The sequence below is a fragment of the Bufo bufo genome, chromosome 10 (assembly GCF_905171765.1).
Source record: "Bufo bufo chromosome 10, aBufBuf1.1, whole genome shotgun sequence".
In the NCBI taxonomy this organism is placed as follows: Eukaryota; Metazoa; Chordata; class Amphibia; order Anura; family Bufonidae; genus Bufo; species Bufo bufo.
In genome coordinates this window covers 16969129-16991517 of record NC_053398.1, presented here as the reverse complement: position 1 = coordinate 16991517, position 22389 = coordinate 16969129, and the positions used below count along the sequence as shown (strand labels likewise).

The window sequence follows — 22389 nt, the reverse complement described above, 5'->3', positions numbered from 1 at the left end:
TGGGCCCCACAGCATATTTTTGAATTGGGCCCCCCTCCCCTAGTAATTGTTTCGCAACCCCTTCCTTCCATGCCGCCCCCATTTCTGTGGCTACTAAAGATCGCTCTCTCAGACCAGGCCCGGCAGCTGCTCCATCCGTTTCCTACACTCTCTATACTGTCACTGTATATCATTTCATTGTGTAATACTGTTGAGGGGCCCCTGACCAAATCTTTTAGTCCTCCTCCTCCTGGATGGGCCCCTTCTGGGTCAGGGCCCTAAAGCAGCCGCTTCCCCTATAGTTACACCCCTGCTTCTATCATCCCCTCTCCTCCTCTCTATCCCTCCTCCCCTCCACTATGCCCACTTCTCCTTTCTATCATCCTCTCTCCTCCCTTCTATCCCCCCCCTCTGTCATCCTCTCTCCTCCTCTCTATTCCTCCTCCCCTCCACTATCCCCACTTCTCCTCTCTATCATCCTCCCTCCTCTCCTCCTCTCTATCATCCTGTCTCCTCCCCTCCACTATCCCCACTTCTCCTCTCTATCATCCTCCCTCCTCTCCTCCACTATCCCCACTTCTCCTCTCTATCATCCTGTCTCCTCCCCTCCACTATCCCTACTTCTCCTCTCTACCATCCCCACTTCTCCTCTCTATCATCCTCCCTCCCCCCCTCCACTATCCCCACTTCTCCTCTCTATCATCCTCTCTCCTCCCTTCTATCCCACCTCCCCTCCTCTCTATCATCCTCCCTCCACTATCCCCACTTCTCCTCTCTCCTCCCTTCTATCCCACCTCCCCTCCTCTCTATCATCCCCTCCCCTCCCCGCTCCTTCCATCTATTGACCTTTGGACATTATTTTTTCTTTGCCTCCTGGCGTTCTCACCAGACAGCTCCTCTCCACCAATCAGCGCTTACTACTCCCAGCGCTCTCGTCCAATCAGCGCCCAACCCTCCTGGCATGGGCGGGGCGTCCCTCAGTTCGTTATAAAATCCTGCTGCTGCGCAGACCCAGCGCTGTGTGTGGGGGCATCATGGCGGACCAGAGGGATAAGAGCACTGACCAGATGAAGCTCTGGAAGGAGGGCCGGGGCAACCAGGTACCCAGCTTGTCACACCTCTGCCAGTGACCTGCAGTGGGGCTGGGTATTATCCCTGGCATCCAGCTGTCTCCTGTGATCCTGCCGGGTCTCAGTGTCTGTGGAGCTGACAGATATACTGCCTGGGTATACTACAACTCCTAGCATGCTCTATCAGCTGAAGGCTGTCAGAGCATGCTGGGAGTTGTGGTTCTGCAGCAGCTAGAAGACCACATAGTGGAGACCACTGAAAACCCTGATTGGGGGGGTGAAGGATTATTGCACCCCATAGAAGTCAGTGGTGTGTGAGTTGCACTTAAAGGGGACATTTGCACTGACTTTAGTGACTCTCGTCTCTTATCCTACATATAGGTTAATTGTTGTATGTTGAGGAGTTCTTTTATCAAGGGTAGTGTTTCTGATGGCAGCCTTGGTCTACTTAGTGTGAGGTGAGGTGGTGCCCAATTTTTTAAAATCATTTCTGCAGTATCTTGGCAGTGCTGTGCGCCAGAATCTGAAATGTATGCCAGCTGGGCGCTGGTGTAGATTTCAGGATTAATTTGCACCAGAAAAGCTGATGTAAGTGACCTTTCATCTGCCAGCATGTGCTAAACGTCCCGTAAAACTCCCTCCTTTGTGTTTTTAATTCCTCACTGCCTTCAGGATCTCTGCTTACTGCCAGTGAATGTGAACCTTCTTTGCCTCCAGGCTCCTGTGGACACTTATACTTCTCACAGTTGACAGTTTGACAGTCCTAACCAGTCCTCGGAGTGAAATGCGCTGGCGGTCCAATCACCTGTTATCATTTTTGTTGCACCATGCAGGATCTTTTGGGCTCGGTTTACACCTGTCTGTTTCCTGGTGCAATTATTATTTTTTTTTTTTAAATGGGTTTTAAAAATTAAATAAATATTGAGGTAGTAGTCAACTGCTTCATCCACGCCTGCATTTAAAAACCCGAGGGTGTAAACCCGGCCTGTCTTGCACACAGGCTTGTGGAAACAGTCAGCAGTGAAAGATGCGAGTTTTCAGCCTCTAGACGTAAAGAAGAATGTTATCATGTGCAGACAGCAAGCAGAGATCTTGTAAATGAGAGGAAGACTAATTTACAGGTTGTTTCATTAGGCAGTGACCTATCTTTCCATTACTTTAGACCGAAACACCATCTTTTTGAAGGGTTAATTGCGTCTTGTAAAGTGTTGGATAGGCCATCACTTTATGAACGTGGGGGTCCGACCTCTAAGACCCTCTCCGGTCCACTGGGGTTGTCAATGTGCAGGGAAAACTTAGAAAAGAGTGCTGATGGTCATGGGTTCCCCAGAGGTCGGAGCCCCACAGATGATGTACTGACGGTATACCAGCGCTTTCATGTGAGAGTTCCCCTTTAGGGTGGATTTTGGCAGGGTGGAGCATGGGACCTGCAGCTGAAAGTTCAGAAACTTTCACGGAAATTGCTGAAAGCCAGCGGCAAAGTATTTTGAGCAGCGCTGTTAAAAATAGTGTAGTTGGTGGGGAGCAATGACCTCCTCCCCTCCTTTCCTAGGAGGAAATGGAGCCTGAAACGCGTTGACCGAATCCCCCCCCCAGTAAATGCAGTATCTTGTATTATTGACATTAGAGAAGTTTGGGGGGGGGGGGGGGTGAATATTGGCTAACGGTGGAACTCTAAGGGTACAGCCGAGAAGCAGCCCAACTCTGTGCCTATGGGGCGGTCATCGTTCAGGGCTGTGTGGCCCTTTTTAGCTCCTTTGGGACCAGACTCCTTTTCAGTGTTTTTTATATTTTTATTTTTTAATGGAACTATTTAATGTTCCGTATAAAATACTGCAGGTAAAACTCCTTTCTGTGGGATGAAAATAAAATCCCGCCATTGTCTGAGTCCTTGTCTTAACGACATTCATCGCACAGTAAAAATAACCGAACAGACTTGGGGCTCCATGCACCTGACCGTAGCCTGTTTTGCGTATCCGCAAAATACGGATACCGGCCGTGTGCGTTTGGCAGAATGGAACTTCCTGCCGTCTGTAGAACAGTCCTATCCTTGTCCGTAATGCGGACAAGTATAGGAAATGTTCTTTATCTTTTGCGTCCTCGTTAAAGCGAATGGGTCCGCATCCGACCTGCAAAAAAAGTGGACAAATAATACATTTTTTGCGCATGAGCCCTTAGGACGAGTTCACACTATCGTTAGGCACCCCACCACATTTCTGTGTCGATGTCACATACGTAAAAAAAAAAGCATACGTTTCATCCGTGGTTGGTCCGTGTGTCATCCGTGAAGGGTCCGTGGTTGGTCCGTGTGTCATCCGTGAAGGGTCCGTGGTTGGTCCGTGTGTCTTCCGTGAAGGGTCCGTGGTTGGTCCGTGTGTCATCCGTGAAGGATCCGTGGTTGGTCCGTGTGTCTTCCGTGAAGGGTCCGTGGTTGGTCCGTGTGTCATCCGTCATTCACTGACATTGCTCAGCAGAAAATGAACTTCCAAATCTCCTATTATTCATCAGTGGAAAAAACAAGTTCAGTTCTGCACTTCTGGCATCCGTTTGGGCCATTTCCGTGTTAGTTCTGTTTTGTTTGGCAAAAAAAGTATTGTGTGCAATTTCTATTTTAATGGATTTCAGATGGAAATGGCTCAAACAGATGCCAAATGTCTAACGGAGAACTTTTTTTTTTTTTTTTTTTTTTTTCTTTAATTTTTTCTGTTCTTCTGATGGATCAGAAGAACGGAAAAATAACGGTGATGTGAACGCTCCCTTATCCTCTGTCATCGGTGCGCTGGACTTTGTCTGCTGTCGCAGCATGTGTTATCTCCTCTGGTGCCTGATTCCTGGCACAGTGCGGTATAATAAATATTTTATATGACCGTATTCTGTGTAATTATCTCCTTTTAATCCAGGAGTTCTTTGTTAGAAGTAACGTTCTAGTGGTCCAATAAACCGGAACATCTGCTAATCCAGGGTTAACGACCGAGAAAGTGAATTTTGCTGCATCATGGTAAACCCTGCACTACCCAGCGGTATGGGGGAAGGGCGCTGGTAAATATTCTTCCAGACCTTGGGCTGATAACGGCGGTCCAGGTCTGGAGGACTCTGCCCCTGTAACGCCCCCGATTGCCATGTTGTTTTGACTTTTGTGCTTGTTCTCCATGACCTTTGCTCTAATGCAGACTGTTCTAGGTACGTTTGCTTTGTCTCTGAACGTAATCCAGCGCGCAGTACGCAGTTCAGGCGTCTCATAACCTGGTAGGGACTGTTTCCTAGTAAATTAAGTAAAGGTAATATTAGAATAAGGGTCTGATTCCCTTTTCTCCTCTCCTTGAAACAGCGCCACTGTTGTCCCCAGGCTGTTCCTAGAATTGCAGCTCAGCTGCATTTCAGTGTAAAATCTATCACAAACTCATTGGGGATCGCAATTTGTGGTCCCCAATGCACAGGCAAACGTCCATGCGCGCCTCTGGGACGGATAAAGACCCCTTCAACTTGAATGGGTCTGATCTGCAAAAAGAGATTTAGATTTAGAGTTAAATGTATTTTTATTTTGCGGAAGGGAAGCACGGATTGGAAGCACTCCGTAGTGGTTCCGCACTGCATCTCCGGATTTGCGGACTCATTCAAGTGACTAGATCCGCATCCATGAAGGGGAATGCACACGGCCGGTGCCCCGTGTACTGCGGAACCGCCGTATGGCCACACACAACGGCCGTGTGCAAGAGGCCTTAAGGGGGTTGTCTCGTCCCAGACACTGACGTATTGCTAGGATATGCCACCAATGTCGGATGAGTGCGGGTCACCGAGCTCGTACTTGGACATGCCCCCTACTGATCTATGCTCCTATAATACAAGGACAGTTGAGGAGCCCATACGGGTTAGATGTAAATACGCTGGACTTGCCGATTTGGGTGGGACTGGTTGGCTGACACGTATGGCGGCGTCCTGTCTCTTTCCCAGTAGCAAAGAACTAGAAAGACTTGTTGGAGTTTAATACGTCACATCCTATGGTTTGAAGGCAGGCAAGCGGTGGCCAGAGGTGGCTTGGTGCTTTCTCCCTATCGAATACATGCATCCTCGGTCCAGCCAAGTGTGCACTCGGTGAAGTCTCAGGATTATGTTAGGAGTAAAGAAGAAATGGCAGGCGACCTTTACCCTGAATGTACAGACTGGGTGTAATCCTATAGCGGGGGCCGTTTACACAGAGCAGCTCGCGCCGCCGTGATCACATGAAGTGCAGCTCCCACCGGGCCGTCAGATGACTGGATCTCGTCTCATGATTGTCGGTCAGCCAGGCTTCAACGTGGAGCCCGAGGGGTTGGGCTGCTTACATAAGGGAAGAATTAGCGCACACGCAGCGATGCCTGAGCCAGCTATTGAGAAATATAAATGGATGGGACGACCATAAAATGATGAAACTAATCTCGCTGCAATGTCCTACTTGGTGGCGTTGACCCACTAATGGGTCATAAAGCCTATGGTAACACAATGCAGCTGTAACACTTGTGAGACCCCCTTGGGGACTTCATGTGTCGGCGACTCCAAACTGTTGCACCCTAGAAGGGGTGGGGGGGGTGTCCTCTGGTGTCACCAAGTTCTCGGCGGGGCTGAACGGGCAGTGTATGGGACATTCTGCAGGGGCCATGCTGAATCCTTTTCCCCTTCACACACGGTTAATGCAGATCTTCCTCAGATCTGTGGGTCCCTTAAAGGGGTATTCCCCTATCTCAGACAATTGGGGGGGGGGGGGGGGGCATATCTCTAGAATCTACCCCCGTTGTCTGATAGATGCAGGTCCCAGAGGTGGAACGCAGCTGTCAGAGTGAAGGAGGGCACACCGCTGCCCTAGCGATATGGCCACCATGGTCTGAGATGGGAATGGATTTTGCAGGATATGCCATAAATGACATCTAGGTGGGGTTCCCCAGAGAATCGGGGTCTTCGGACCATGACCAATGCTCCACATCTAGGTGGAGACTGAATGGAGAGAGAATTCTGCATTGGCCTGTTCCTCTGCTATTCCCCATGGAAATGTTTGCATAAGTTGACAAGTGGGTGTTACCGATTCCCCTTTTTAAAGGTCACTACAGTCAGCACTGACTGGTCTGTTGGCGGTGTATGTAGGCACACCTTCCCAGTTGCTACTTTACTTGTGATTTCCAGGAGGAGTAACTGGGGGACAGCATACAGTTTTGAGAGGGTGTTTTTTTTTTGTCATGGGGAATACAATTATTTAGTAGAAGACATGCTAGGTGTTGGGGGCCAAGGACATCTTTCATGTAAAGGGATCACTGTACCAATTCCCAGATGTCAAACCATGTTTTTGTCCACGTGACTACTCCAGTACAAGCGCATCTTCATATAATGACCCCTCACCCAGCGTGGTATGCAGACCCTCATGTCTTATCGGTCTCTGTTTTGTGTTTCTTCAGAAGCAGGACGTCCTGACGACAGGCGGTGGGAATCCCATATGCGATAAGCTGAACCTCCTGACTATCGGACCCCGCGGGCCCCTGCTGGTTCAGGATGTGGTGTTCACAGATGAGATGGCGCACTTTGACCGGGAGAGAATCCCTGAAAGAGTGGTGCATGCCAAAGGAGCAGGTGAGGAGCCCTCCAGAGATCATCCCTCTGCCGCAGGGTTGGGCTGGGCCCTCTTTAGCTAATGGGGGTGGGGGTCCGATACATCACGTGTAATTTGCCATCATCAGGCCCTGGCAATACAGAGCTCCAAATCTTCTGCTTTCCTCCATGCAGCCATAGATCCATCACGAAGGGGAGGTTTTTAGACTTACTATACATTGAGCGCCATAGTAAATCTGTCTTCAGTAAGCGCTTATGCTCCCCCTAGTGGTGACGGTGTGCAGCCACTATTATAATTTAAAGAGTAAACACACTTTTTGCAAGTCCTCCCCCCCCCCCTTTAGTGGACAATTTTAAAACCAAATTTAATTAACTTTGCAAATCTTTTATTCTTCAAAAATTGTAAAGCTGCTCAGTCACCAGGATCAACCCTATTAAACCAGACATACTGTCTGGTAGGGGTCATCATGCTGATTAAGAAAGGTATAGTTTTAAGCAGCAGAATGACCCACTACCAGGCAGTATGTCTGGTTTATTAGGGTTGATCCTGCTGGACAGAGCCTCTTTAAGCGCAGACTTCATTTTGCTTTTATTTCTTTAGGGGCCTTTGGCTATTTTGAGGTGACTCATGACATCACTAACTATAGCAAAGCCAAAGTATTTGAAAAGATTGGGAAGAAGACCCCGATCGCCGCGCGCTTCTCCACCGTCGGTAAGATATATATATTTTATTTTTATTTTTTTCATGGTGGTCAATGGAATCTGGCTTGTTTTTAAGAGATTTTGAAGATTTTTCAGTGATTTACAATCTCCCCTCCCGCAGCTGGAGAGGCTGGCTCAGCAGACACCGTGCGTGACCCCCGCGGGTTCGCCGTGAAGTTTTACACAGAGGATGGAAACTGGGATCTGACTGGAAATAACACCCCAATTTTTTTCATCCGTGATGCGATGTTGGTAAGTTTTCTATAGTGTTGCGAGCTCCCAGAACAAGACGTGCGACAAGTGTCTACTGGGTGGAGGCCCAACCGCTTGTGTCGTGCAGAGCAGGGTCAAGCATGCACCGTGCCACTCCATTCAGTCTCTGTAGGACTCCTAAAGATAGCGGAGTATGGTGCTCGCGCCTATCTGTGGTAGTCCCATAGATGATAGCAGCATTGCTCATGCATTGTTTGACTGCACGTGACCACTGCAACCAATCACTGACATGGCATAGGGCATTAAACTGCTGAGGCCAGTTATTGGCTGCTGCAGCAGTTGCATGTGGCTTAAGGACCCCCCACCCCATACAAAGTCATTGACCGTGACGTGACCTAAGATGTGATTCTGAGGTTCGCACCGTGTATATTTATATAACCTCCAACGTCTTGACCATTAACCCCTCCTGCTCTGTTCACGTTTTCCACGTAATGCACCAATTTCAGCAGGATCTCTTAACAACCTAATGTGTTTTGGGACAGCTCCAAGAGATAAGTGGCGCCAGAGGTATTTCCCTGCCCCTGTTGAAATGGCTGTAATAACATACATGTTTATAGGACTGGGAGAGGTTTTGGTGAATAGTCTCGTTCAGGTGCACAGTTTTCATATGTTTTTTTATTTATTTCAGTTCCCATCATTCATCCATTCCCAGAAGAGAAACCCCCAGACTCACATGAAAGACCCTGACATGGTGTGGGATTTCTGGTCACTTCGTCCTGAATCTCTCCACCAGGTAAATGTTCTTTATTACCAGCCCCATTGTCGCTAAAAGGGTGTTCTTGCTCAACTCCTTATCTCCCCCGGCGCACCTTCATCAGTTGGAGCCGAGAGCTGCAAAACTGAGCCCATGCTACCCTGGTGGCCGTTGTGTGATAACGCCTATTACAGGAGATAGGGGTCCCATGGGCAGGGATGTCCACTAGTCACAATGCGTGCTGCTCCATTTGGCTCTGTAGTCCTGCCTGAGATGGCCAAGTGCTGTTCTCTCTGGCAGCCCCATAGAGTTGAATGAAGCAGCCGCACTGATGCGTTACTGCTGCTTAGATAAAATGGGGTTGAACGGGGCTCCGTTTTCTAGATTGACAGAGGTTTGACCATTGGGGCCCCGCTAATCAGACACTTGTCTGTGAAAAGGGGATACGTTTTCTTAGTGGGACAACCCCTTTAGGATATATTGTGGTGAGCTGAACTACAAAGGTATATTGTATCTAGAGCTGATCTGGGTGTGCTGGGACCTAGCAGCTCTGCTATGCCGGTGGGAGGCAGCACGTGAATGCTGGGTTCAGTAGACCTCTCGCAATACAGTTTATTATTGTGAGATGCTTCTAGGTTGGCGTCCATGCGGCAATGGTCATGGTCCTGCCCCAGGATTACTCAGTGCTGACATTTTATTAACACCGCAATTGCTTCTCTGAGTAAAGTGAGCAAATCCCCATTTAATGTAATTACAGCTCATGACGTTTGGGATAAAATAGGTGGGGCAGGAGTTTGTTTACTTCGTCTTTGATGTGCAGGATCTCCTCCAAATTTGCTCTTGGCGTGATCTAATAGTCATATAATTGACCGCTTTTAACACTCCTCTAAACACTTTATGCCTTTTGCCCTCCCAGGTTTCCTTCCTGTTCTCCGACCGCGGTATCCCTGATGGTCACCGACACATGAACGGCTACGGATCTCACACCTTTAAACTGATCAATGCCAAAAATGAGCCGGTGTATTGTAAATTCCATTTCAAGGTTGGTCCTGGTACTCCCTGTATGTATTAGACTGCACCCCAGATACATAGAATCTATCATGTGGGATGTCTTAAAGGGGTTGCCCGGGTTCAGAGCTGAACTTGGAAATAACCCCTCCTTCACTCAGACAGTCCCTCTGAGATGAGCATGGAAGCATTTCATGCTCCGATGCTTTCCCTTGCCCTGCGCTGTGCAAGGGCTTTTTCGTTTACAAACCCACACTGCTATGCGGAGGCTTCTGCCTAGCGGTGTTCCCGGTGACATCACTGTCACTAATGGGCAGGCTTTAGTGCTGTCCTAGCCCTTTAGTGCCGGTGACATCACCAGGTCTGCTGAAAAAAGCCCTTGCCCCTTTAAAGGTGTTTAAGCTGTCCCACCCCTCCCGAATCAGGTCATCACTGGGAATCTATCTCTAAGGCCTCCTGCACACGACCGTTGTGTGCACCCGTGGCCGTTGTGCCGTTCCGTTTTTTTTTCACGGACCCATTGACTTTCAATGGGTCCGTGTAAAAAACTGAAAATGCACCGTTTTGCAGCCGCATCCGAGATCCGTGTTTCCTGGCCGTGAAAAAAATATGACCTGTCCTATTTTTTTCACGGCCAACTGTTCACGGACCCATTCAAGTCAATGGGTCCGTGAAAGAACACGGATGCACACAAGATTGGCATCCGTGGCCGTAGGTTAGTTTTTATACAGAGGGATCCGAAGATCCGTCTGCATAAAAGCTTTTTCAAAGCTGAGTTTTCACTTTGTGAAAACTCAGAACCGACAGTATATTCTAACACAGAAGCGTTCCCATGGTGATGGGGACGCTTCTAGTTAGAATACACTACAAACTGTGTACAAGACTGCTGCCTGGCAGCACCCGATCTCTTACAGGGGGCCGTGATCAGCACAATTAACCCCTTCAGGTGCGGCACCTGAAGGGGTTAATTGTGCTGATCACGGCCTGTAAGAGATCAGGGCTGCCAGGCAGCAGGGGGCAGACCCTCCCCCCCCCCCCCCTCCCAGTTTGAATATCATTGGTGGCCAGTGCGGCCTCTATTGTAGTAATTTGTTGGTGGCACAGTGTGCACCCCCCCCCCCCTCCCTCCCTCTATTGTAATAATTTGTTGGTGGCACAGTGTGCGCCCCCCCCTCCCTCTATTGTAGTAATTCGTTGGTGGCACAGTGTGCGCCCCCCATCGGCCCCCCTCCCTCTATAGCATTAACAACATTGGTGGCCAGTGTGCGAGATCCGATGGTATAAAAGGGACTCCAGACTTTACATTGAAAGTCAATGGGGACGGATCCGTTTGAAATGGCACCATATTGTGTCAACGTCAAACGGATCCGTCCCCATTGACTTGCATTGTAATTCAGGACGGATCCGTTTGGCTCCGCACGGCCAGGCGGACACCAAAAAGACTTTTTTTTTCATGTCCGTGGATCCTCCAAAAATCAAGGAAGACCCCCGGACGAAAAAACAGTCACGGATCACGGGAAAACGGGACCCGTTTTTGCGGACCGCAAAAAAATACGTTCGTGTGCAGGAGGCCTAATCCTTATTGGTTTTCCAAACAGATTTTAAATCGAATAGATCTGCTTTCTTATGCCGCATAAGGGTACCTGTCAGTAGGATCAACTCTATTAAACCATGCATACTGCCAAGTAGGGTTGATCCTGCTGGTTAAAATGACATCTGTCTTATGTAAAATAGGTTTCAGCATCTTGAAGACAGTTATTCTTTATGCCAGTGAGAGCGTCGGTGCACTGAGAGGCAGGGCCTAGCCCTTCAGTGCTCCTGAACGCATCCCCCCCCCCCCCCCCCCCACAAGGCTGCTAGTATTGTAGTCCAAGGTCAACCTCACCAGGCAGAATGCTTGGTTGAATAGGCTTAATCGTATTGATTTGGAACATGACAAGGGAGAGTAGCCAAGCCGAACATCCTTCTGCAGATGGCTGTTTCGTGGTATTTGCTTCTCATCAGTACAAACCCTTGTCATTTTCCAAAGCTTGTTAAAAAGTTACACTGACTCCAAAGGGAGGCACCAGCGAAATGTTCTTTATTTTTGGGAGATACCATACCGCCAGTTATTTGTAAGGCATGTAGTACACCTTTCTGCCACTAGATGTCGCCCCTAGAGACATGTATGTATGGATCTGGAACGGTTGTGTAGAGCGCGGTCATCTTGTTGTACGGCTAATGCAACCAATTTTTATTCATTATTTTTTGGTCCTGTAACTAAATTAAAAAAATTTAATCTCTTGAAGACATTTAGTTTAGCTGGCATCCCAGATTGGAACTTTGGATTTGGAACCATTTGAATTCGGAACCTTCAAAGTACTGAAGGGCAATCTGGGAAAACCTATTTCTATGTATTCCTTTTCTGGTCAGCCATGTAGCAGTTCTAAGATTGTTGCCTGTATTGTTCCTGGTGTTCTGTCATATTTTCCTATAAAGAACAGTAAAAATCGGTGACCTAGGTGCATTTTACCATATGCAAGACCCAACGCTGCCTTTATACTAGAGGATTATCATTCGCTGCAGGTGACATGCCATGCTGCAATAATGCGTTTCTTATGTGTTCTTTTAAGACCAATCAGGGCATCAGAAATCTGACTGTGGAGGAAGCCGGTCGCCTGGCTGCCGAAAATCCCGACTATGGCATCAATGACTTGTATGACGCCATTGCCAATGGAAACTACCCATCCTGGACCTTCTACATCCAGGTCATGACATTCGAGCAAGCTGAGAAATACCCATTCAATCCTTTTGACTTGACTAAGGTGAGTAGTAACCTCAGGGAGATGACCATGAACCATTTGGGCTACTTTCACACTGGCGGCAGGGTCCAGCGGTCTGTTCCGGCAGGGGAACAGCCTGCTAGCTCACCGTGCCACCGGAAGTCTGCCCTGGCCCCATTCACTATAATGGGGGCGGGCTGGAGGTCCGACCGCAGCGTGGCAAACGTGCCGAGAGGCGGCCGGACAAAAACTACAGCCTGCCGGAAAATAGCCTTATGTAGCCTTCATATTTTACTCAAGTGTTTTATTCCATTCTTTCAGATCTGGCCTCACAAGGATTACCCTCTCATCCCTGTGGGTAAGATGGTCCTGGACCGTAACCCAGCCAACTACTTTGCAGAGGTGGAGCAGAGTGCCTTTGATCCAAGTAACATGCCTCCTGGGATAGAGCCAAGCCCAGATAAAATGTTGCAGGTGAGCTCCAGGATCATTTTTGCATGGACCTCCTTTTAAAACTCTGCTTGTTCATGGAATGCACAGAAATAATGTGCGGTTATGCCAAGGACCACCGATCTCACAATGGGGGGCACTTCCCACATGTGGGACAAACTTAAGTTAAAGCAGTTTACCTGGACTGTGGAACAGATGGCAAATATCAGATTGTGGGGGTCCAACTTCTGGCCCCTGCAGCTTACTAATGGGGCCATGGCACTCCAGAAAACTGTGCCCCCTTTATTCCTTACCCAGGTACAGCTCTCTACTTTTTGTAGTGTCTGGTCTTGCAGCTCTCTGCTCTTAGTAGCATATAAATGGGACTGCTCTGCAATACCAGATACGGCCACTATGGGAAGTATGAAGCTGTACCTGGTAAACCATCTGAGAGGGCCACAGCTTTTTCTGGAGTGTTGTGCCCCTTTAAATCAGCTGATTATGGGCGTTGGGGCCCCACCGTTCTGAGGACAGGCCATCAGTATCATTCCCAGAAAATCTTTTAATAGTATATTTTGTGGATATGCTATAAATGTCTGAGATTTGTGTAAGCCGTTAAAGCAGGCGCCTACTAGACGTTTCTAATTTAATGTAATGACCTTCCATGTCCATGCATTACACAGGCAGCTTATGGAGTTCACTGGACACTGTGTAATTCTATATTTTACCTGTGGTGGTGCTGCTGTAGGGAAACTGAACAGTTTCTCATCACAGTACCTTGCTGAACAGCCCCTTTAAGAGATTAAAGGTCTTCCTTTCACATAGAACTCCTTGAGTAAAGGTAACTCTTTGTATGTTGCAGGGTCGGCTCTTCTCATACCCAGACACACACAGACACCGCTTGGGTGCCAACTATCTCCAGTTACCTGTGAACTGCCCCTACAGGACTCGTGTAGCCAATTACCAACGGGACGGACCCATGTGCTTCTCTGACAACCAGGGTAAGTGTTAACCCGTCACACTGCATGAAAATGGTGCTGGGAACCAGTGGCTGTCCTTGACTGAATGTGCTGTAACCTGGATGGTGGCTAGCTCTGACTGCCGTTGGACTCCCGTGGATCAGATAATGCTGGATTGTTGTATGGGAAAAACCCTTTAATGCTTTTTTTTTTTTTTTTTTTTTTTTTTTTTTTTGGGTTGGGTGCATGTAGCCTAAGGGGATAATGCTCAATGGCATTTGTAATTTCTTTTTTTTAATCTTCTTTCCCCCCTTCCCCCATACAGGTGGAGCTCCAAATTATTACCCCAACAGCTTCTCTGCTCCTGATGTTCAGCCTTCTGCCCGAGAAAGCAGATTCCGGGTGTCTGCTGATGTGTATCGCTACAACAGCAGTGATGAGGACAATGTCTCACAGGTGAGGTGTTTGGGGAGGGGGTGCGTTATCTCAGTCTGCAGGGGCCATTGCCACAGGGACGAATGAGGTCTGTGGGTTGGCTGCTTGTCCTGTTTCAAAAAGTGATCTATAAACCCACTTTTTTTTTTTTTTTTTTTTTTTTTTTTTTTTCTCTGATTAAGTCCTCTTCCGCTCCGTTATTCCACAAAACCTATCCGTATGCTATCCGTTTCTTTTGCGGATCAGTAACTTATTAATCACCAAACACGAGCAATATGGGCTCGGCCAAGCATTTCTACAGTATGGATCTGCAAAATACGGATGCGTTCCGTATTTTTTGCGGACCCATTGACTTGAATGGGGCGTTGGACCGTGATTTGCGGACAATGTTAGGACATGCACTACTTTTTTGCGGAACGGAAATACGGAATGCACACTGACTACCTTCTGTTGATTTTGCGGACCCGTTGAAGTGAATGGTTCCGCATACAATCTAGTCTGCAAAGAAAATGCGTTCGTGTGCATGAGCCCTTAGGGAACGCACACGGAACACATCTGTATTTTGCGGATCCATACTGTAGAAGTGCCATGTCCAGCCCATATTGCTCATGTGTTTGGTTTAATAAGTTACGGTTTCCGATCTCCAAAAAAACAGATCGCATACGGATGTTTTGTGGCATAACGGAGCGGAAGAGGACTTAAATCGGAGGGGGAGAAAAAACCTCAGATATGGAACAACTGATCACTTAAAAACAGACCGCGAAACAACGGTTGTGTGCATGAAACTTTAAAGGGGGTTTTCTGGAACTTATACTGTGTCGTATATTGATGGCCTATTTAACCATCCACCAATCCGGTATGGGAATGGGCCCTTCCTCAAGTCAATCAGTCTCGTAGCCTTTCTATGGCTCGTTCCTATTCAAATGAATGACAGAGCTGCAGTACCAAACACAGCCACTATACTATGTATGGTGCTGTGCTTCGTGCATGATGAAGGGGGTGCTGGGAGTCGGGTCCCCAGCAATCTGATCAATATTTAACTCCTAGATAGCTGATGCCAAGGAAGATATCTGGCTTGATTTGATTTAAATTTCCCCCCCCCCCTTCTTGGGGAACCTATATAAACCACTGTGGTTTTGCTGCGTGGCACAATATTGCCCCACATCATTAAAACCTAGTGTACGTTTCCAGCTGAGATTAAGATGAGGTAACGCCTGTGCTCTGTCTTTTTCTTTCTGACATGTCGCCTGACTTATATTTTATTTTTCTTTCCTCCGCAGGTTCGTGACTTTTACACCAAAGTGTTGAGTGAAGAAGAACGCCAGAGGTTGGTTGAGAACATCGCTGGACACTTGAAGGACGCCCAGCTGTTCATCCAAAAAAGAGCTGTGAGTATATTCTGCCCCCCCCCCCCCCCCCAATTATATAGATGGACATTTTCAGAACTGTATGTTGTACATCTACTCTTTAAAGGGCTTCTGTCACCCCACTAAACCTTTTTTTTTTTTTTTTTTTTAATAACCCTACACTGCGATCTCTGCATACATAAGTAAAATAATTTTCGTTCAGTAGAATTTTGATAACTCTATTTTTATAATATGTAAATTACCTTGCTACCAGTAAGTAGGGCAGCTACTTGCTGGTAGCAGCCGCATCCTCCGACCCTAATGACGCCCCCTCCGGCCACTCACTCGGCCGTTCACTCCTCAATGCGCCTGCGCTGATGACGTCACATCTACACCCGGCGCAGGCGCATTGAGGAGCGAGCGGCTGAGTGAGTGGCCGCCTCTCAGTGCGCCTGCGCAGATTGAAGATGGGTACGGCCGTGGCGCAGGCGCCAGATATTGAATGAAAACAGGCAGGGCCAGCAGAGAACGATTCCGTTCCCTGGCCCTGTCAATCACAATGCGGAGGGGGCGTCATTGGGGTCAGAGGATGCGGCTGCTACCAGCAAGTAGCCGCCCTACTTGCTGGTAGCAAGGTAATTTACATATTATTATAAAAGTAGCGTTTTATCAAATTCTACTGAACGAAAATTATTATTTTACTTATGTATGCAGAGATCGCAGTGTAGGGATTATTAAACAAAAAAAAAAAAAAAAACTTTAGTGGGCTGACAGAAGCCCTTTTAAGTTTAGGGCCCCTTTAAAGGATTGACTGGTTGCAGTGTTTCTGAAATAATTTTTATTTTTTTTTATTATCCTATACACATGGACCAATATGGCTCTATTGGAACGTTCTCCGTATTGATGTCATCTGTGTAGACATGCCGCAGATTGTAGAACAGGTCTTGTTCTTGCCCATTTTGCAGACCAGAATAGTCATTTCTACAATGGGCGCCAAGAAAACTAGGTGCACATGGCCAGTATCCATATTTTGCAGATCCAGTTTCCGGACCGCAAAAAGGATACGGTCATTTGCAGGGTGCCTTACAGGGAGGAAGCTGCAGCAGAAAGGACACAGCCCCTCCGAGCTTTGATAGGCAGAGAGCTGCAGCACAAAAGGCATGCCCCTTGAGCTAAAATAAGGAGAGGGCTGCAGCTGCATGGACGCGCTTTTGTATATAAAATCTATTGTGCTAAAAAGTAAACTGCCATATTTTTTCTCTACCAGGTGAAAAATTTCTCTGACGTTCACCCAGAGTACGGCTCCCGTGTCCAGGCTCTGCTGGACAAGTACAATGCAGAAGGCCGCAGTAAGGTAATCACTTTGCGGGAATGCTATGTAAATGCCGCCATAATTTGGCAGTCAGGCGCTGCTCTCTCCTGTATTACAGGAGGTTTCCGTATGACTCTTTATAAGCCTTGGCACATAAGGCAGGTGAAGGATCCCATTCACACACTGGGCATTCTTATGATTGTATCTCCTTATTCTGCTGGTTTGATGCATGTAAATAATCCTAGTAATTATCTCTCTCCAATCTGATGACTTAGATTGACTCGCTTATAATTTCAGTCCTAGTCATTTAGAGGAGTGAGGTGTCGTCCATCACTTTGTAGTTCTGTGGACGGCTGTAGTCTCCCCATAGGGTGATGTGCATCGTATTAAGAGAATTCAACCCAGCACCTCAACTCTGAGGCAAAAAAACAGGAATGAACCCATTGGTATAATGCTGGTGTAGTAGTAAGCGCTTGAACAGTCTCACTTATAACCCCAAAACATGGATCCCAATATTTGACACCTGCAGTATGCTTGAAGGTGCATGCACGTGTGACAATGCCTATATACAGGTGAAACTAGAAAAATTAGAATATCGTGCAAAAGTCCATTTATTTCAGTAATGCAAATTAAAAGGAATTGCATTAATGCAGCTTAAAATTCGAATTATGTGAAAAGGTTTAATATTCTCGGCTCAAAGTGTCACCCTCTAGTCAGCTAATTAATCCATACCCCCTGTGCAAAGGACATGAGATTGTGACTTTGGGGTTTTATAAACTAAGCCATAATCATCCAAATTATAACAAATAAAAGATTTAAATATCTTGCTTTGCCTGTAATGAGTCTCTCGTATGTTAGTTTCACCTTTGCATTACTGAAATAAATCAACTTTGCACGATATTCTAATTTTTCTAGTTTCACCTGTATAAGGGGTGAGATAATCGGTTGGGTTCTTCAGTGTGTGTGTGTGTGTGTGAACCTGTCCTTTAAAGAAGACCTTTCACCAGAATAAAGTATCTAAACTGACTATATAGACGTGTAGAGCGGCGCCCAGGGATCCCCCTGCACTTACTGTTATCCCCGGGCGCCGCTCCGTTCTCCGGTTATAGCCTCCGGTATGTTACTAGTTAGGCTCCACCCAGGGGAACCTGCCACGGTCTCCTTCTCCTATACTGTAGCGCTGGCCAATCGCAGCGCTCAGCTCATAGCCTGGCTATGAGCTGAGCGCTGCGATTCGCCAGCGCTACAGCATAGGAGAGACGCCGGCAGGTTCCCCTGGGTGGAGCCTAACTAGTAACATACCGGAGGCTATAACCGGAGAACGGAGCGGCGCCCGGGGATAACAGTAAGTGCAGGGGGATCCCTGGGCGCCGCTCTACACGTCTATATAGTCAGTTTAGATACTTTATTCTGGTGAAAGGTCTTCTTTAAGTTGTGCTAACCCAGTGATTATGGGAGCATCCGCCCTCTGTACAGTATTAGAATGTATGAGCTCCGATCAGCTGAAGTTAGTTATTCATGAAGTCACACCTGGCTTTGTTGAATAACTTCGATAGTTGATTTTTATTTTATATTTTTTAGTGGAAAACCACTTTAAAACTTAAAACCGAACTTGGCTTTGATTCCGAGGTACTAGTCAGAACCGAAGCGGAGTTCATTTTTCAAGTTTTAAAGTGGGTTTTCCACTTAAAATCAACTACTGAAGTTATTTAACGAATCCACGCACGACTTTGTGAATAACTAACTTCGGCTGTTCTAACACTGCACAGAGACAAACCTCCGTACAGTATTGTTCTGAAGCTTTGAACGAAGTGACTTCGGGTGAAGCATCCAAAGTTCACTTCGTGCAGCCCTAGTCATCAATATCGAATTGGTGAAGGCCCTACACCTGGCACCCATGCCGATCAGCTGTTTAATGCGCCGCAGTCTCCTCACGACTTGCAAAGCACAGTACCATCCACATTGGATAGCGGCAGGTTCATTGAATTGAATGGGGCCGAGCTGCGCCTAGGCCGTGTGACCAATGAAAGTGACCTCATACGGCCTGGGAAGAGGAAGTGGTCACTAGAGTGCCATGGCCTTTTCAGACAGCTGATCGGTTGGCTGCTGGACCCCACCAATCAGATATTGATTACCTTCCCTGAGGATAGGTAATCAATATGAAAATCTAAGCAAACCGTGTTTTCAGTGTGATGGGCAGAAGTGGAGGGAGTAGCAAGTGAGATGTCACCGTGGTCTTGCAGAAATGGACTGTGACTGGGCTACAGCTCCACTGTATCTGTAACAAGGCAGACCAGAACACCAACCTGGTGCTGGTGAATTAGGAGCGGTCAGCAGCACACTACGTTATAGTATTAGTATTATAGATAATTTATTTTAATTTTTTTTTCTTCTACAGAGAACCGTGAAGACTTACACCCAGCATTCCGCCCATGTGACTGCAAATGACAAGTCCAACTTGTAGACTCCTTCCTCGGGAGGATCCGTCCACAGCATCTTTACCTGCCTTTTACTTGTAGCATATTGCTTAAATAAGACCATCTCGAATGTACTGCAATTCTCAGGCTTTCAAATTATTATATATCTTTTTGGTTTTTTTAAGCCGATTCACAAACCTGCAAAGGTTATGTGCACTTGATCACAAATAGAAGCAAATTTTTGATAAGTCTTATTACAGTAAAATTAACAGTGCAGTGATCGATTAGTGTAGTCTTGAATCAGTTTGCAGACAGGTGGAGGGATCAGGCTATAGACCCCGCCATCGGTGCTGCACAGTTCGCAGTTTTATACAACTAACCTTTCGGCAAGTATTAATACAAGTTATTATAAGCTCTTGTAATCGTTTACACCGTGCCTTCAGATGACAGATCTCAGAAATTGCAGTAAACTACCCACGGTGCACAAATCTCATGGGGTATGTACTTCGCCAGGGCTACGTCTGTCTAGTGGAGCACTTCAGTACGTGTCCATTATGGTGGTTGTTCATCTGTTGTGTTAGATGTTGGTTTTTCTGTAACTGGAAAGGCGTCCTATGTTAATTATATAATTTTTTTGTTTTTACAATAAACCTATACGCAGTTAAAACGTGGAATGTTTCTCATACTGCAGGAGTCCTGTTCAAATAAAGGGGGGGGGGAACGGACTGAAAGTGGTTGGGTAAGTACTGTGCTGCACGTACCCCTTCTACCAGAGTGCAATATCACACGTGGACCTGATTTATCAAAACTGCCTAACAGAAAACCTGGCCTTGTTGCCCATAATAACTAACTGATTGGTTGCCATAGCTTTTAAATGGGCTTTTCACAGTGGGTCCCCCCGAAGCTGCCTCAATTACACAGAACACCTGACTAGGAGAAAGTTTGTACTATACTTTAACGTTCCAAAGTTGTGTGGATCGGAAACAGATGTTACAGTATAGCACAGAGAGAATGCAGTGACACCTCAGGAATAATAAACTCTGTGATGTCAGTGTAGGGATAATGGTGAAAACTAGGGGGGAAGGGGGGGGGCTCCCTGTGTAATATCTTCATTAAAATGGGGTTGAGGCCACTGCAGAAGGTAACTTACCCACTGGTGTTGTGCAAGGCTAGGTGAAGGTCTACCCCCCACACTGGCAGGGAGAGACCAGGCTGCCACTGCACTGGATTCGGAGAGTACAGGAAACAGGAGCAGTTCTTTGGTAGAATGCGCTGGAAGACTTCAGATGAGAGAGAGGGGAAAAAAACAAACTTTTAAAATACATTTTTATTTATCTGAAGTCTTCTGGTGCAGTGCGCTGCTATTTCTACCCTTTGGTAGAGTGCTCTTGATTCCAGTGCAGGGATAATGGACACAGTGATGTCACAGTATAGGGATAATGGACACAGTGATGTCACAGTATAGGGATAATAGGATAGTTTATAGGGGCGCTCCCTGGTGTAATACCTTAGTGTATAAATTGGAGGATAACGCAGTGGTAACAACTTATGTTTAAATGTCGGAGCATTATGCAATATTGCTGCTTGAGTGTAACTTCTGGTTCTCACCAGTGGTTTGTGACCAGTTTTCAGCATGATGGTGATCGACCATCACTGAAACGGGTAGCTTTGACCTTATTTTCTTTTTTAAATATCAAATTATTATTTTTATTTTTTTTTGGCGAATCCCTTAATGCAGTGCACTTTATTTTCATTTTACTCCTTGAGCAAATTTGTCCTCAACATGGTTATTCTAGCGTCCTAAGAGGGCCGGCCGGCAGAGGAGCGCAGCAGCCAGGGATCCCTCACATATGGGGAATGATTATGCTTTCCTCTGGTGTTCTGCCTAGGACGCACAATGTTATCTAGTAAGGTGCTATTACCCTTATCCTTCAATTTATACACTAAGGTATTACACCAGGAATCGCCCCTATATACTATTCTAGTTCAGGGATAATGGACACGGTGATGTCACAGTTCAGGGGTAATGGACACGGTGATGTCACAGTTCAGGGGTAATGGACACGGTGATGTCACAGTTCAGGGATAATGGACACGGTGATGTCACAGTTCAGGGATAATGGACACGGTGATGTCACAGTTCAGGGATAATGGACACGGTGATGTCACAGTTCAGGGATAATGGACACGGTGATGTCACAGTTCAGGGATAATGGACACGGTGATGTCACAGTTCAGGGATAATGGACACAGTAATCGATCCAAAGAAAAAGGCAAGTTCCAGAGTTCTGGCTTCCAAACTGATATTTATAAAAAAAATTAAATCGCTATATTATATGGTGATTTTGTCTAATTTTTAAGCTGCAGTCTGGTGTGACACACATCATGCCTAAGCCCTGCACAGGTTTTTATGTAGAAAATATGTGGGATATTGGTACAGAAGGCGGGGAATTGCGCACACAACTGACGATGCAGGTTTTTAAATTCCTCATTTTCAATTTTCACACAAAAGGAAAAAAAGCTAAGTTTACACATGAGATTTGTCAAATCTCATTAACTTTGCTAGTACTGTATTAGGGCTCATGCACATGAACGTTGTTTGGTTCCGCATCCGAGCTGCATTTTTTTTTGTGCGGGTCAGATGTGGACCCATTCACTTCAATGGGCCTGCAAAAGATGCAGATAGCACTCCGTGTCTTGTCCGCATCCATTGCTCCGTTCCGTGGCCCCACAATAAAAATAGAACATTTCCCATTCTTGTCCGTTTTGCTGACAATAGGCATTTCCATCATGGGCGGTATCCGTGTATTGTGGATCTGCTATTTGCGGACTGTGAAATTTGGCGCAATCGTGTGCATGAGCCTTATGCTATGGATTTTCCACGTTATGTGCAGTTACCCTTAAGAGAAGTTACTGCACTGTGTCAGACAATACTCTGTTGCAAAAAAAAAAGTGTCCACATAAATTGCCGCATTCATCTCGACCAAAACTCTAAAATTATGTAAAAAAATAAATATGCGTGCATTCTAGCTCCCAGATTAAATTTGTTTTCCCTTGTAATTTTATGACCCCAATCTAACGCAAGAAAAATCGTTAATTTCTAATGATAATTTGTTTCCCCCCCCCCCGTGGACTGGTAGGACCGGTGGAATTTTAATGAGCCCAAGTAATAATTAAACCTCCCCTATAAAGGAGGGAATCACCTTACAGCCCATTGTGTTATAGCAAGAAAAAAAAGTCTTACTAGGGTGGGAAATTTGTGTGCTGCTGTTAGGACTAAAGGAAAACAAATTATCGTTAGAAATTAACGATTCCCTTACGTCCTACCAGCAGCACAGATGGGGAGATAGCAAGAAGAACCGCTAGGGAGGGCCATCATGCCTGGCAGAACTAAGTATAGTCTGCCCAAAGGCCGAGTACTCAGCTAAT

The 22389-nt window shown here is 46.6% G+C and overlaps 1 protein-coding gene across 1 annotated transcript; it reads left to right on the top strand.

Moving 5' to 3' along the window:
• The first annotated feature begins 929 nt into the window (after window positions 1–929).
• Window positions 930–19627, top strand: LOC120981173 (catalase). Its single transcript, XM_040410694.1, has 13 exons — window positions 930–1079; window positions 6473–6644; window positions 7225–7335; window positions 7447–7577; window positions 8227–8331; window positions 9209–9334; window positions 11913–12104; window positions 12384–12536; window positions 13354–13492; window positions 13776–13906; window positions 15166–15273; window positions 16499–16585; window positions 18942–19627. Exons 1-13 carry the CDS (start codon window positions 1014–1016, stop codon window positions 19005–19007), a joined length of 1587 nt encoding a protein of 528 aa, XP_040266628.1. The 5' UTR covers window positions 930–1013; the 3' UTR covers window positions 19008–19627.
• The last annotated feature ends 2762 nt before the right edge of the window (window positions 19628–22389 follow it).

What these genes read in the sequence shown, in the direction of transcription:
- LOC120981173 (XM_040410694.1), top strand. Translation starts at nt 1,014, where the DNA reads ATGGCGGACCAGAGGGATAAGAGCACTGACCAGATGAAGCTCTGGAAG. An exon ending in AGGAGGGCCGGGGCAACCAG is followed by an intron (nt 1,080 to 6,472) that starts GTACCCAGCTTG and finishes GTGTTTCTTCAG; the next exon opens with AAGCAGGACGTCCTGACGAC. An exon ending in GCCCAGATAAAATGTTGCAG is followed by an intron (nt 12,537 to 13,353) that starts GTGAGCTCCAGG and finishes TGTATGTTGCAG; the next exon opens with GGTCGGCTCTTCTCATACCC.